The sequence below is a fragment of the Xenopus tropicalis genome, chromosome 9 (genome assembly GCF_000004195.4).
Source record: "Xenopus tropicalis strain Nigerian chromosome 9, UCB_Xtro_10.0, whole genome shotgun sequence".
NCBI lineage: Eukaryota > Metazoa > Chordata > Amphibia > Anura > Pipidae > Xenopus > Xenopus tropicalis.
Window position 1 is genome coordinate 17847516 of NC_030685.2, and position 15392 is coordinate 17862907.

Sequence of the window (15392 nt, forward strand, 5' to 3'; positions counted from 1 at the left end):
TCGTCAGTTGGTACCAACTGCGCTAGAGAGACACAAGCTGGAGGAGGATGGGCTTGTTTTTCTCATCGCCGAGTTGCTCTTCGGAGCAGATTTCAACAACATATTCACCTGATTTTTCTTCAATTCATCATTCTACCGAAAATGTCACTTCTCAGGCTCGTGAAAAGCGTTCTGTGGCTTGTCAGACTGATGGGGATCCTGGTGTGACTCAGCCAGCTATTGAGCAGCTGTCGGTTGTGGATCCATATTGGGAGGTGCTGGACCCCAAACCTGATATCCACGCCCTATTTGACGACTTTAATAAGAGATTCTTTCGTGGACTGTTGCCGCCAATTGACCTTAAATGGAGTAACAGGTTATGCATGTAAGTCAGGAACTAATGGGGTTTGTTGTTAATAGACCTTGGGGGACAATCTGTGTCACTGTCACTGCTATACAGCTTCCCCCCAACTTCCCCAGCCTGGTAAGGTGCACAGGGGGGAGAGATCTGTATGTGCAGAGCCATTAGTTTTCTGTTAAAATAGACACATAGGATAAGTGACTGCCCCCCTAAACTTGTAGGCAATAATGAATACTATATGGTGCTGGTTTCACTCTGGGCTAAAGGTTTAAACTTTATTGGAGCTCCCCATAGATCTTAAGTTAACTTAGAGTATAACTGGCACATTCTTGTTTTTCACACAATATGTCCTCTTAAATGCACAGATGCACCCATTCCATGTATTTAACTGTCATTATCTGCCTTCTCCATAGCAAACCTACTAACTAGGGTACAAAAGGTACCCACATACTGGCTGTACAGGGCAGGGGCTGGAACAAGACAAGTGCAGTATCATATAAATAGAGTTTATTCAGCTCAGACACTTCTCAATTCTGCATTATTTTTTTCCAGCACTGCGGGAATTTGCATCCAAGATAATATAAGTGGAAAATGCAGAATTCGCCTGAACAAACCTCTCCTTGACTTACGGCCAAGGAAAAATACAGTGGAAGTAAGTTTTCTCTTTGTTTTTCTTGTGTATTTTTGTAGTAAAAGAAAACAACCAAACTGGCCAAGTGCTGGTGCTGCTGGGAAACTATGTTGGTCCGTTAGGGACATAGCATGGACTGCACCAATATCCCCTAGAGATAGCAGAAGATTTCAAATAGTCTATACTGTATCTAAACTAAACAAATGGCTCCCTGGCAGTTAGCTCTAATACAGCATTGGTTTGTGCCCCCATTAAAACCAATCAGATGTGTGCATGTAATATCTATGAAAAGACATGGGTTTGCCTGCAAAGATGTGATGCATTTTCTATACATGAAGGCAGAACAAGTAACATTGGGGCTGTTTCTCACCCTACAGACGCTCCTGCATGAAATGATCCACTACTACCAGCGACTCAGAGGAACAAGTGATATAGATCATGGCTCAACCTTTCATTTTCACATGGAGCGAATCAATAGAGAAAGTGGCGCAAATATTACGGTAAGAAGTTCCGTATATATACAGTATATACATACATATATTTACAGTATATACATATACACACATATATTGTATAGTACCATTAAGTTCAATTATTATTTTATTTGTTATACTTATTAATGTGCCAGGTTCCATGATATTTCTGTTGTTATTTTATAGGTCTATCATGATTTCGATCGAGAATACGAGTCACTGAAGCGCCACTGGTGGAAATGCAATGGCCCCTGTCAACAAGTAGTGAGGCGGCTTGCGGACAGGACTCCGGGCTCCAAGGCGCACAAGCGCAAATGAGGAGGAGAATTTATAAAGGTCCGAGAACCAAAGAGAATGAGAACTGACCTATAGAATCACTTAAGAAATATTCTAGAGACTTTCTCCTTGGCTAATAACAGTTTGCCAGGAAATAAGGCCGTGGCCCAAGAATGCCCAGCACTGAGTTATGGAAAATGAGATGCTGCTATCCAGATAGGCAATGTGGGGCGCTATTGCCATGGACCGAACAGAAATGGTGCCAAGAAAATGCCAATGAGCAGCCATACGATTAGTATTGCCTACGTTATATAAGGCACGGGCACAGCGGCAGCAAGAGAAACAAACCGTACTGAACTGAACTGGCCAGTAGAAGGGATACAAGTTGAATACTGGGACTGTTCCAATGGATACATGGAATGCCTGATGCCCAAAGCTGCTCCAAGCACAAATGGGCAGGGACACTTCTAACTACTGAGGAACCTCACAAGAGTCATTCAGACAAAAGAACTATGTTTGGACCTACAGAAGGACTTTCTACAGAGACTTTCCTCTTGGAAACCTAGAGGAAGACACTTTCGTGTTCCCTTAATGTAAATAATGAATTACATTCTGTGAATTTTATGTACAATACTTTACTTTCTCAATAAAAAAAACCTACTAAATAACACCTTGAGCTGCTTTTATGCTTTTATGTCTCAGGGATTATTTTCAGACTGACTAGCAGGATTAATCCAGGAATTAAAAACCCAATCAGTGATCCAGCACATACTGACTGCTAGTGATATTACTTGGGATGGGTTAGACCTGGGGGGGTTAACATTGCTAATTAAATTGGAACTTTCAACACAAGTATCTATAATGAATGGAGTCAATACATGCAGCATTGGCGTTCATTTTAGTACTTGCTACATGACCAAGTGAATGTGAAGTGAATGAGAAAATAAATGTTTCCATGTAAAGTTTATCATGAGTATGTGGGCTGGGTGTGACAGTAAGAGGATGTGTTGCCAATGGGATAGGATGGGCTATTTCATTTTGCTTTAAAGCTGCCATTGTTCCACGGTAAGGCTTAGTGGAAGGCTGCAGCCGATTGTATGATCTGTTCTGTATACATAATATATACCCCATGGGGGTCCTGCCCACTTAGTATGATGAAAAATTGCTCACATATAAACCATGTCTAAACATTAACCCAATGCATCCGGTCAAGCTTGGTTACTCCCACAACATCCCTTTTGGGTACCAGCTCTGCTCCATTTGTGGTCTATGATCCAGACCTTTGTTATGTCCAAGGCCCCTGCTGCTATGGGGATCCTGTTAGGACTTCACCCTGTACCCCTGGATAGGGGCCGTATGTGCTGAACAACAGACAGGCAGCACGTGGCAGAAAAATGTTGATAGTGCTGAGCTGTATGTGTGGAGGTGCATGGAGGAGTGAGGATGGTGAGACTTGGTAGACATGAGTAAGTGGCACTTATTCCCTGTGTATTTATACTTATTTATTTATTATAACACTTGTCCTCCCTGTGTGTTATTCTGTATATTGTAAAATTGTACAGCACTGCGTACCCTTGTGACGCTTTATAAATAAAGTTATTCATACATACATACATACATACAAGTGTATATACTGCAAAGGGAGAAGCGGTAGGAGGAGATGTATATGTTTTGTGTAAAGTGAAGTGTAACTTCCACTTTGGTCAGTAGGTGGCAGCAACTGTATCAGGGCAGTAGAAGTCCTGCTGGGCAGGGAAAGGCTCTGGTACAGTACGATGGAGAGAGAGGTGTGTGACGGGGAAAGGTTGTGCTGCGTAGTACATAGGCAGTGTGGGACTGGCCCACCAGGATACCAGGAAAACTCCCGGGGGGCCCAGGTGTCAGTGGGCCCTCCTGCTCCTGACCATTTGGCCTGTTTCATGGTCATTCCCTATTTCTGAATGGGAAGGAAGAGTAGAAATAGATGGAAGAATAGATGCTAGCATGTAAATAAAAGAGACTAGGAGAATAAAGAGGTTGGGTGAGGAAAGTAGGGAAAATAGTTTGGAAAGCCGGCCTAGGGTTTAAGGTTTTCTGGTGGGCCCCTGGGTTCCCAGTCCGACGCTGTACATAGGGTTGCCCCCTGGCCGGTATTTTCCCAGCCCAGCCAGTAAAAATTATGGTTGATGCCAATGTTATTAATAGGAAAGTAGGTTAAAAACATAGGAAGGCCGGGCCACACATTGGCCCTCTAGCATTTTTTGCCTGCACCACAAACATATTTCTTAAGCCTGACCATACACTCTTTTTGTGGTGGGGTTTTGCAAACTCATAGAGCAAAGATATTTATATATAAAATGCAAAGATACCAGGAGCGAACAATCTAGTATGGGGCCCCCATACTGCACCCAACCAAAGGCCAGTATGACAGGAAAAAATAGGTGGCTACCCTAATAGCAGAATGGGGCTTGGGGTACCAGAGAGGGACAGCAGGGGAAAAGTATAAGGAGGAAAGGAAAGCAAATTGGGCCATACAGGGATTGTACAGACAATAGAGAGCAAATTCTAAATAATGATAACATGGAAGAGAGCACTAAGGAAAGCACTGAGACCGGCAGCAGTGACGATGGCCTTCAATATCTTATCAGCAGGTACAAGTGGTAGGAATGGGCTTAGTATCTACCATTTTATAAAGGCAGCTTCCAGAGGGGAGACAGACACCCCTTTTAATGTACCTTGGATGCTCCCAGTTTTACTAAATGCCCATGCTGGGAATTGTAGGCCTGTAGCAGCTGGTGAACCAGTGGTTCTATTATGGTGGATAGGTAGCAACACTCATACTGCTTTTGTAGTCTGGCTGAGCCAACAATTCCTTCCTACAGGGTATCAACTCACAGACCGTTACCCTGAGATTGCAGAAGAGAGGCATATTTTAATGCTTAATGCCAATACCCTCTCAGCAAACCCATTCTGTACCATCATGCCAGCAGCTGGGTCTCGGCCTCCACATCCCCCGAGCCAGCTCAGACTTCCAGAAGTGAATATCCAGCAGCCTCTCCCCCAGGCTCTTGGTACAGTCCGCCTGGGAATGCTGGGCCCAGGCTTCTGTCTCCGCTACAAGCTGCTTGGCCTCATGCAGAGTCGGACTGGGGGGTGCGGGGCCCCAGGGCGGCCGCCTCCGGCAGCATCCCCCTCAGGTGCTTCCGCCGCGCACCCATAAAACCTTCCCCCACGCAAGCGCCCCCTGTCCAACGTCCTCCCCTGACCCCTACCTGTCTCTACATGAATAGACTGACCCCCTCCCTCCCTGGGGGGCCTGCCTGTACAGACTGATGCTTTGACCACCCCTAAACCTCTCACTGACCCCGCCCCCATTACCTTGAGAAGCTCCACCTCATCCCTGAGCAGCTCGGAGCCCCTGTCCCGGCACTTCAGGTTATGTGAGCCTCTCCCCCAGGCTCTTGGTACAGTCCGCCTGGGAACGCTGGGCCCGGGCTCCTGTCTCCACTACAAGCTGCTTGGCCTCAGGCCTCCCCTTCTCCGACTGGTCCCGGTAGGAGAAGGCCCGGTAGAAGGTGTCCAGGTTGCCCTGCTGCCATTCTTCATGCAGGTACTTGGCTGTTCGGAAGCCGGCAGGGGCCAGACCGGAGGAGGAGCCTGTGCGGCGTCCCGTTGCTAAGAGATACATTCCCTGCCAGCCAATGGGGTAATAGCGGTGGGAGGGGCCTCTAGTGTAAGAGCCCTATGGGGGAAAGGCGCGCAATTAAAGAGCGGAGCTGTCAGAGACCCAACTGCTCGGGCAGCGGAGAGTATTTATATGCGCACCCTGATACGCAGCCTCACACTCACCGCTTCCCCCCCAGTGCGCACCTCCCAACTAAGTTCTAGTAAAGCTATGGCCTTCCTGTGTTAAATACTATCTGCACCGACATCATTCTCTCATTTTCTCAGCGGGGGAAACAAACGCCTGGGGCAGGAGCCCCTGGGGGAGTCCAAAAAACACACAATGGGTAGAATTCGGACTGGGTCACCGGGATACCCCAGTCCTGCTGGGCCCTGCTGTGGGTGTGTGGGGCTGGCTATAGGGTACCTTATCCCGGTGGGCTCCGCTGTTCGTCCAAAGTGCAAGGCGGCGGGGCTTGGGGGCGTGTCCTAGTAGGACCCGCCCATGTAGAGGTGTGCACTAGCAGGGGGCGGGGCTGACCGCTGATCCGGGGCTGTCCGGGCTGTACGGTGGGAGGGCGGCAGGACGCGGGAATGGAGGGGGCTGCTCCTCATTATTACCCACAGGCATTCTTGGGAAAGTAGAGGGGGTAGAAGTACGGAGGGAAAAGCATGGAGAGGACAGGGGGAGGCTAAAGTAAATGGCTCGCAATAAGAGCAGAATGGTTGGTGGAAAGAAGGGGGATAGAGGGGCTCATATTTGGGGAATGGGAAGGCGGAGAGCTACAAATGTGAGTTTGGGGGGAAGCGGCAAATCCCTGTGGGAAAGTCTCTGGCTGATGGAAACAGTTGGGTGGGAGGGGAGTAGGGAAGGGTTAAGGCAGAGAATTATAGTAAATAAAATGGTTTGGGGCAGGGTGTTCCTGCTGGAATGGGGGGCCTTGAGTCTCTGCTGGGCCTTAGGGAATCCAGTCCCACACTGGGTACAAGCAGGGGCCCCTTGAGGTGCCTGAGATTTCCCTCAGGGTGTATAGCCGGGGCCCTGGCAGAAACGCAAGCGTCCGGCAGTGGCTAAAGGCGGGGCCCCTGTGGGTGTCAGGCAGCAATTAGTGGGGCAGGGGCCCCTGTGGGTGTCAGGCAGCAATTAGTGGGGCAGGGGCCCCTGTGGGTGTCAGGCAGCAATTAGTGGGGCAGGGGCCCCTGTGGGTGTCAGGCAGCAATTAGTGGGGCAGGGGCCCCTGTGGGTGTCAGGCAGCAATTAGTGGGGCAGGGGCCCCTGTGGGTGTCAGGCAGCAATTAGTGGTAATGGGCACGGGCCCCTGTGGGTGTCAGGCAGCAATTAGTGGGGCAGGGGCCCCTGTGGGTGTCAGGCAGCAATTAGTGGGGCAGGGGCCCCTGTGGGTGTCAGGCAGCAATTAGTGGGGCAGGGGCCCCTGTGGGTGTCAGGCAGCAATTAGTGGGGCACGGGCCCCTGTGGGTGTCAGGCAGCAATTAGTGGTAACGGGCACGGGCCCCTGTGGGTGTCAGGCAGCAATTAGTGGGGCACGGGCCCCTGTGGGTGTCAGGCAGCAATTAGTGGGGCATGGGCCCCTGTGGGTGTCAGGCAGCAATTAGTGGTAACGGGCAGGGGCCCCTGTGGGTGTCAGGCAGCAATTAGTGGGGCACGGGCCCCTGTGGGTGTCAGGCAGCAATTAGTGGTAACGGGCAGGGGCCCCTGTGGGTGTCAGGCAGCAATTAGTGGGGCACGGGCCCCTGTGGGTGTCAGGCAGCAATTAGTGGGGCAGGGGCCCCTGTGGGTGTCAGGCAGCAATTAGTGGTAACGGGCAGGGGCCCCTGTGGGTGTCCGGCAGCAATTAGTGGTAACGGGCAGGGGCCCAAGGAAGGGCCTAAGAATTTATCAGTGGGTGAAGGCAGGGGCCCTAGATTTAAAGTGGCCCCTTGGGGGGAAGACATTAAGTATTTAAATATTCCTGTCAGAGATTTCCGGCCTGCGGCCCTCCTGCTGTCATTGGGCTTCAAGTCGCCACAGGGGATGCTGGGAGTTAGCGGATGTCTCTTTGGTTTATTTATCATCCTCCCAGGTGTGTGCCTTCCTGCTGTGCCCGGGGCCCCGCTCCTCTAGCTCTGGCCCTGAGACTCCATTATTTGCCTGGTTCTGTGTGTGGGTAACTGGGGAGTATGTGTATTAGTAGATTAGTACAAATACATCCCCAGCACCGGTGCACTTGGGTGCCAGGGTTGTGCCCCTAGTTCAGGCCCGGACTGGCAATCTGTGGGTTCTGGCAAATGCCAGAGGGGCTGCTGTAAGATGCCATAGACACTCACTATTTATTGGGCTGGGGGGGCTGTTTGGGCCTCTGTGTACTGGAAATGCCAGGGCCTAGTTTGTATCCCAGTCTGTACCTGCCCTAGTCTAGACCAATATCTATAATTACTATTGATAAATATAAATTCTGTGCGTGCAGATTCACCCATGGATCCTGTTCCCAAGCTAGCCTTAGTTACGTCTCCTATGGACACAACCACCCATAGCAAAGAGCAGCTCCTTGTTGTCTGTGCTGTAAACAGATATTTCTATGAGCGCACACTGGTAACGCCTATGCTCATACGTTCCTTATAACATATGCTCCTATGTCACAAAGTCTGTATAAACCCAGTGCTGCCTTTGTTCTGTAGTTCTGAATCAAATCTTAAATAAATCTTACCTTTTTAGTTCAAATGACATATATTTCACCAGGTTTTGCCACAAAAAATTGCCATATAACTCCAATGTAATGTAAAAGTTTTGTGGCTTGGAAAAAGTCACAGTGAAAAAAATACCCGTTGACTTTAACACGTCTTGCAAATTTTCCCTGACTTTTCAGTCGCCAATCACTAACAGTAAGTGTGAGATATGTAAATTGGTAGCTAATATCACTCCCCAGCCGGCTGTATATCCCTAGCGCATCATAAAGCCAGACCAGCGCATATATTAGCAGCTCATTGGGGCCAATACTGGATGGCCTTTACACAATATATAGCCTGATGGTCTTTGCAAATGGACAGTGTCCGTGCAGACTGTATGTATAAATATATTAGGCCAAAATTGGGCCCATTACCATGGTTCTCCATGCCCATATATATATATAGTTCATTCATAGTCATCACAGTTGCTATGCCCTTTGGGCTACTCACACAGGATTAATTGGAGCCTTCACACTGCCCTTCTGTGTGCAGATACATATATAACAGTAATGCTGGGGAGGAGAGAATGAAAGGGAGAAGTTCCCCAGGTCACTAGAGAATCTGATTTTATCCAATTCATTGAGCCCTGTAGTGGGTCAGATTGGTCTGGTCTGATTGTTTGGCACTTGGGCCCCTGATATCCCCTGTATGGGCACCTTTAAAGAGATATTGTCAATTAAATACTGCAGTTTATAAAGACCTGAAAACAATGAGTGATGTTTATTTAAAGTTGTGTTCCCCCCCTACCCTTATCTCCACCCTTGCATCCCAGGTAATATCATTAGAACTCCCTATATGCTGAATGCCTAAATGGACTTTTCTAGATAAACCCAACTAGTCAACCTGACAAAGCTTCCTGAAACATGAAATCAGTACACAAATTTCTTTAGTATGATTTTTTATTTAATGTTAAACATTGCACAAAAGAATATACAAAATTGTAACATATTATTTACATTAAAGGGGAACTAAGCCCCCCACAGGCAAGAGTTCATGTATCTTCTGGATCTTCAGATCCTCTTCTTTCCCTTCGCAGACGGATGGAGCCTTCTGGCGCAGATCCTCTTCTTTCCCTTCGCAGACGGATGGAGCCTTCTGGCGCAGATCCTCTTCTTTCCCTTCGCAGACGGATGGAGCCTTCTGGCGCAGATCCTCTTCTTTCCCTTCGCAGACGGATGGAGCCTTCTGGCGCAGATCCTCTTCTTTCCCTTCGCAGACGGATGGAGCCTTCTGGCGCAGATCCTCTTCTTTCCCTTCGCAGACGGATGGAGCCTTCTGGCGCAGATCCTCTTCTTTCCCTTCGCAGACGGATGGAGCCTTCTGGCACATTGGCAGTCGGCGCTAATCCCAGACTAGCTCCAACTGCGCATGCCTGGAAAGTAAGTTTTCTGGATACGTAACGGTGCCATAGCCAAGAGGAACGTCTCTGTGAAGTTTTTCTGTAGGTCAACTCTCAAGTCTCTTGTTTGAAGGCCTCCTGTGAGGTTCCTGGATATTTATAACATTTCCTACTCAGTTCCTCTTGTTTGTATTTGAGCAGGCCTGCCCGCTACTTGTGCCCAGGGCCCATTGTATTTCCAACAGCAGCGCTTCAACTGGCACATGACTTGTATGAAAGGGCATCAGGGATTCCATCCAGTTGTGTCTGTTCCTTGGTGTGGCTCTGTGTGACTCTTTGTGTGATTTCTGTATCCATTGGAACAGTCCCAGTATCCAACTTGTATCCCTTCTACTGGCCAGTTCAGCAGTACGGTTTGTTTCTCTTGCTGCCGCTGTGCCCGCGCCTTATATAACGTAGGCAATGCTAATCTTATGGCTGCTCGTTGGCATTTTCTTGGCCCATTGGGGGTTCATTTCAGTTCTGCCCGTAGCAATAGCCTCCCACATTGCCTATCTGGATAGCAGCCTCTCATTTTCCATAACTCAGTGCTGGGCATTCTTGGGCCACGGCCTTATTTCCTGGCAAAACTGTTATTAGCCAAATAGAAAGTCTCAAGAATATTCCTGAAGTGATTCTATAGGCCAGTTCTCATTCTCTTTGGTTCTCGGACCTTTATAAATTCTCCTCCGCATTTGCGCTTGTGCGCCTTGGAGCCCGGAGTCCTGTCCGCAAGCCGCCTCACTACTTGTGCACAGGGACCATTGCATTTCCACCAGTGGCGCTTCAGTGACTCGTATTCTCGATCGAAATCATGATAGACCTATAAAATAACAACAAAAATATCATGGAACGTGACACATAAAAAAGAATAATGAATAAAATAATAATAGAAATGAATGGTACAATACAATATAATGTATAAGTGTGTGTATGTATATACTGTATATATATACGGAACTACTTACCGTAATATTTGCGCCACTTTCTCTATTGATTCGCTCCATGTGAAAATGAAAGGTTGCGCCATGATCTATATCACTTGTTCCTCTGACTCGCTGGTAGTAGTGGATCATTTCATGCAGGAGCGTCTGTAGGGTGAGAAACAGCCCCAATGTTACTTGTTCTGCCTTCATGTATAGAAAATGCATCACATCTTTGCAGGCAAACCCATGTCTTTTCATAGATATTACATGCACATATCTGATTCCACCTGATACATCACCTAGGCCAGGGCTGCCCAACTAGAGGCCTGTGGGCCATATGCAGCCTTCCTAAGGGTTTTAATGGGGGCACAAACCAATGCTGTATTAGAGCTAACTGCCAGGGAGCCATTTGTTTAGTTTAGATACAGTATAGACTATTTGTAATCTTCTGCTATCTCTAGGGGATATTGGTGCAGTCCATGCTATGTCCCTAACGGACCAACATAGTTTCCCAGCAGCACCAGCGCTTGGCCAGTTTGGCTTTTTTCATTTACTACAAAAATACACAAGAAAAACAGACAAAGAGAAAACTTACTTCCACTGTATTTTTCCTTGGCCGTAAATCAAGGAGAGGTTTGTTCAGGCGAATTCTGCATTTTCCACTTATATTATCTTGGATGCAAATTCCCGCAGTGCTGGAAAAAAATAATGCCGATTTGAGAAGTGTCTGAGCTGAATAAACTCCCAGGCTGCGCAGGGGGGCTCCGAACACTGCATTATGGGATAGGAGCCAATCAGCAGCTAGGTGGAAGCCTGTTTTTTGCTTGTGTGACTGCAGGGCTGTGATTGTCTCTCCCCCTCCTACTGTGCCTCTGGCAGGGACTGTAAGGACACACCCACCCCAGAGAAGATCTATGGGGAGCTCCAATAAAGTTTAAACCTTTAGCTCAGAATGAAACCAGCACCATATAGTATTCATTATTGCCTACAAGTTTAGGGGGCAGTCACTTATCCTATGTGTCTCTTTTAACAGAAAACTAATTGCTCTGCACATACAGATCTCCCCCTCCTGTGCACCTTACCAGGCTGGGGAAGTTGGGGGGAAGCTGTATAGCAGTGACAGTGACACAGATTGTCCCCCAAGGTCTATTAACAACAAACCCCATTAGTTCCTGACTTACATGCATAACCTGTTACTCCATTTAAGGTCACTTGGCGGCAACAGTCCACGAAAGAATCTCTTATTAAAGTCGTCAAATAGGGCGTGGATATCGGGTTTGGGGTCCAGCACCTCCCAATATGGATCCACAACCGACAGCTGCTCAATAGCTGGCTGAGTCACACCAGGATCCCCATCAGTCTGACAAGCCACAGAACGCTTTTCACGAGCCTGAGAAGTTACATTTTGATGATTAGAAGAAAAATCAGGTGAATATGTTGTTAAAATTTGCTCCGAGGAGCAACTCGGCGATGAGAAAAACAAGCCCATCCTCCTCCAGCTTGTGTCTCTCTAGGGCAGTTGGTACCAACTGACGATTTCTTTGGGGGCAGTTGGCTCTCCTATGATGCAGTTGTGAGGTCATGTGACGTTTGTTTCAGTTGGTCTCAGTAAATTACTTTGACAATGACAAACTTGAATGGTCCAAAATGATTTTAGATCTACAAGATTTGTGTTTCTACTGCCTGGGTGGTCTACATAGATGAGACACACAAACATGTAAATATATACACTGGAAATTGTCACCGCCGTTGCACTTTGTACCCAAATGGACACATTTTGCCCCAATGACATTGGAGCACTTGATACATACCAGCCAACCTTGATCCCAACAAGTTAACCTAAAGTTTATTTGGGTTATTACCCATGATGCTGTAACAGTTGGTCTTGCCCATGTAGTGCAACATTAAGGTTGGGAACTCAGATGCCTCAATATAGGGGAGAGCTTTTTGGAAGGATTTACTAATGTTTGCAAAAAAGATCACAGCTGACCAAGTAATGAGTATTTATCAAATCCATTCACATCTGTGGTGGTTTGTGAAAACAATGAATTTCTTGGGATTTATGCTCAGAGTCCTGGAATGCTCACTCAGTGATGTGTAATGGTGGGGTAACCAAATAAAATCTGCAGTTTGACCAAATATTTACAGTGTTCCAAGCGAGCTTCTGTATATCTGAATTCCTGTTAGAGATTTGCCCAAAGTCCAGAAAAAAGGAACAAAGTAGGCTTGTTTTTGTCCAAAAGTGAGAACTAGGCCTGGACTGGCAATCTGTGGGTTCTGGCAAATGCCAGAGGGGCTGTGGTAAGGTGCCATAGACAATCACTGTTTATTGGGCTGATTGGGGGCTGTTTGGGCCTCTGTGTACTTGAAATGCCAGGGCCTATTGTAAATCCCAGTCCAGGCCTGGTGAGCACTAAGAATGGATCTTCTTGTATATGCAGCTATGTCGGTGCAGATTATATAAGTGAGGGGCCAGGGGTGACCCCTCCCACCCCTAAAAACTTGCTTGTTATTCAGACTCACAAGCACCTGCAGGCTCAAGGTGCAGCAGCTGCAATGTTTCCACCAGGTCTAGTAACCCATAGCAACCAATGAGTTGCTTTCAGAAAAGAGACTAGGAAATGCTTGGTTGCCAGAGTGTTCATTGTACTGCTGTTACATTACATGTACCACATATTCAAGGTTATCCCAAAACCGAGTACAATAAGTGTTTTTGCATTGGCAAATGTTTTTGGTTTTTTTTTAAAAAAAGGAGAAGGCAGGGATATGTTTTTCTGATGTGTCCTCTTTCTCTCGCAGGCAAAATGGAGATGCTAAGGAAGCCCTGGGGATGGACTGTTGGATAAGGTGCAAACCTACGAGGTGGCAAATGCGGAAAATAGAAATAGAATCTCCAGTCTCAGGGTTGAGCAGATGGGGCAGATCCAGAAGCTACAGGTGGGCCTTTATATCATTTCCAAAGACACCTTGTTCAGGTTATGTACCATACAGCGATAGGACCTGTTATCCAGAATGCTTAGGACCTGGTGTCTTTTGCATAAGGGGTCCATCATTTTTTCTGGATTGTTTTGCCTCAAATAAGAATTCATTGATCAAGTATAATTTACTATTTTACTATTTTAGAAAACTATTTTATAGCTACAAGGAAAAAGGAAAGAAAAATGGAATTATTTGATTAAAATGAAGTTTATAGGAGATGGCCTTCCCGTCATTTTTAGCTTTCTGGACAACAGATTTCCAAATAACGGATCCAATACCTGGTGGTGTAACTATAAAGGAAGCTGTGGGGAGCAGCGACTTCCATCAGAATTTACTCCCTTCCTGAACTTTTCCTGTTGACTTTAATGGCTCACTTGGGTCTCAGGTGGTTTAAAATGAATGGCGGAACAAACAGCGAATAAATGACACTCATTTATAAATACCGCAACCAGTTCTGTTGTTGAATAATTTCCGGGATCACGACGGACGCCACACAGAGAAATACACAGCGTTATGAATGAGGCATTTTATTGACACCAACTTTTTTCCCATGTAAATCATTTTACTCAGCTTAGTAGATAAGCCCCTCGTATCCGATGGCTTCATACACTTCCTTGTCTCCAAAAAACGAGGGAGAGCACTTTTATTCTGAAATTCCCCCTATCCCTGTATGGAAACCTTTTATCCAAAATTCTGATTCCGCCGAAGCAGCTACATGAGATGATCTGACCGGACATTTCACGTTAGAGGAAATGAATGTAATTAGGGGAATATTGCTACGAGCACTAATTATCTCTATCTGAGGGATCAAAGGTATCGGAATGAGAAACAGCTGCTGCAAGGGGAGAGGCGCTTGTTAGACTGCCCTGGCAACAACAAAGAAATAAAGTGCATTAAATTGCTTTATATAAAGATTAAAGTGTGCCAACCGTACGAGGGGCTTTATCTATGGCAAATAAGGCCCCTAAGCCTGTTTACCTGCATATAGAAATACAGGTATGCAGCCGGTTATCCAGAATGCTCGGGTTTTTCAGATAAGGGGTCTTTATGTTATTGGGATCACCATACACTACCTCTACTAAAGTCCTTTAATCATGAAATAAACCCAATAGGATTGTTTGGTCACCAATATGGATTTATGCAGCTTAGTTGGGATCAAGTACAAGGGGTTTTATTATTACAGAGAAAAAGGAATCATTTAACCATTAAATAAACCCAATAGGGCTGTTCTGCCCCCAATAAGGGGTAATTATATCTTAGTTGGGATCAAGTACATAGTAACATAGTAACATAGTAAGTTGGGTTGAAAAAAGACATACGTCCATCAAGTTCAACCATAATGCCTATATATAACCTGCCTAACTACTAGTTGATCCAGAGGAAGGCAAAAAACCCCATCTGAAGCCTCTCTAATTTGCCACAGAGGGGAAAAAATTCCTTCCTGACTCCAAGATGGCAATCGGACCAGTCCCTGGATCAACTTGTACTAAGAGCTATCCCCCATAACCCTGTATTCCCTCACTTGTACTGAGAGCTATCTCCCATACCCCTGTATTCCCTCACTTGTACTGAGAGCTATCTCCCATAACCCTGTATTCCCTCACTTGTACTGAGAGCTATCTCCCATACCCCTGTATTCCCTCACTTGTACTGAGAGCTATCTCCCCTACCCCTGTATTCCCTCACTTGTACTGAGAGCTATCTCCCCTACCCCTGTATTCCCTCACTTGTACTGAGAGCTATCCCCCCTACCCCTGTATTCCCTCACTTGTACTGAGAGCTATCTCCCCTACCCCTGTATTCCCTCACTTGTACTGAGAGCTATCTCCCCTACCCCTGTATTCCCTCACTTGTACTGAGAGCTATCCCCCCTACCCCTGTATTCCCTCACTTGTACTGAGAGCTATCTCCCATACCCCTGTATTCCCTCACTTGTACTGAGAGCTATCTCCCATACCCCTGTATTCCCTCACTTGTACTGAGAGCTATCTCCCCTACCCCTGTATTCCCTCACTTGCTAAGA

The 15392-nt window shown here is 46.8% G+C and overlaps 3 protein-coding genes across 4 annotated transcripts in view; 1 reads left to right on the top strand and 2 right to left on the bottom strand.

Moving 5' to 3' along the window:
- Positions 1-9916, bottom strand: part of LOC116407720 — a 28686-nt gene extending 18770 nt beyond the window's left edge. Inside the window, exons 1-2 of one of the 2 annotated variants that reach the window (XM_031893611.1) lie at positions 9404-9916; positions 9104-9358 (exon numbers count right to left, since the gene is read on the bottom strand). In XM_031893611.1, coding sequence (XP_031749471.1) covers positions 9104-9358; positions 9404-9415 — 267 coding nt within the window. In that variant the 5' untranslated portion in view covers positions 9416-9916. Of the gene's footprint in view, positions 1-9103 lie in introns of both variants that reach the window. The other variant, XM_031893610.1, reaches the window with a different exon arrangement.
- On the top strand, positions 1247-2388 carry LOC101732909 (sprT-like domain-containing protein Spartan). Its single transcript, XM_031893613.1, has 2 exons — positions 1247-1471; positions 1631-2388. Exons 1-2 carry the CDS (start codon positions 1256-1258, stop codon positions 1760-1762), a joined length of 348 nt encoding a protein of 115 aa, XP_031749473.1. The 5' UTR covers positions 1247-1255; the 3' UTR covers positions 1763-2388.
- Positions 9910-11962, bottom strand: LOC101732851 (sprT-like domain-containing protein Spartan). Its single transcript, XM_012970696.2, has 4 exons — positions 11572-11962; positions 10986-11085; positions 10433-10555; positions 9910-10287 (listed from the first exon to the last, which is right to left on the bottom strand). The coding sequence occupies exons 1-4, from the start codon at positions 11877-11879 to the stop codon at positions 10102-10104; spliced, it is 717 nt and encodes a 238-aa protein (XP_012826150.2). The 5' UTR covers positions 11880-11962; the 3' UTR covers positions 9910-10101.
- Positions 11963-15392: the final 3430 nt, after the last annotated feature.

Bases quoted from the DNA above. Each gene is read 5' to 3' on its own strand.
- LOC101732909 (XM_031893613.1), top strand. From the start codon at position 1,256: ATGAAAAGACATGGGTTTGCCTGCAAAGATGTGATGCATTTTCTATAC. The intron at 1,472-1,630 runs GTAAGAAGTTCC...GTTATTTTATAG, and splicing joins AAAGTGGCGCAAATATTACG to GTCTATCATGATTTCGATCG.
- LOC101732851 (XM_012970696.2), bottom strand. From the start codon at position 11,879: ATGGGCTTGTTTTTCTCATCGCCGAGTTGCTCCTCGGAGCAAATTTTA. The intron at 11,086-11,571 runs GTAAGTCAGGAA...ATTTTTTTCCAG, and splicing joins TGGAGTAACAGGTTATGCAT to CACTGCGGGAATTTGCATCC. The intron at 10,556-10,985 runs GTAAGTTTTCTC...CTCACCCTACAG, and splicing joins CAAGGAAAAATACAGTGGAA to ACGCTCCTGCATGAAATGAT.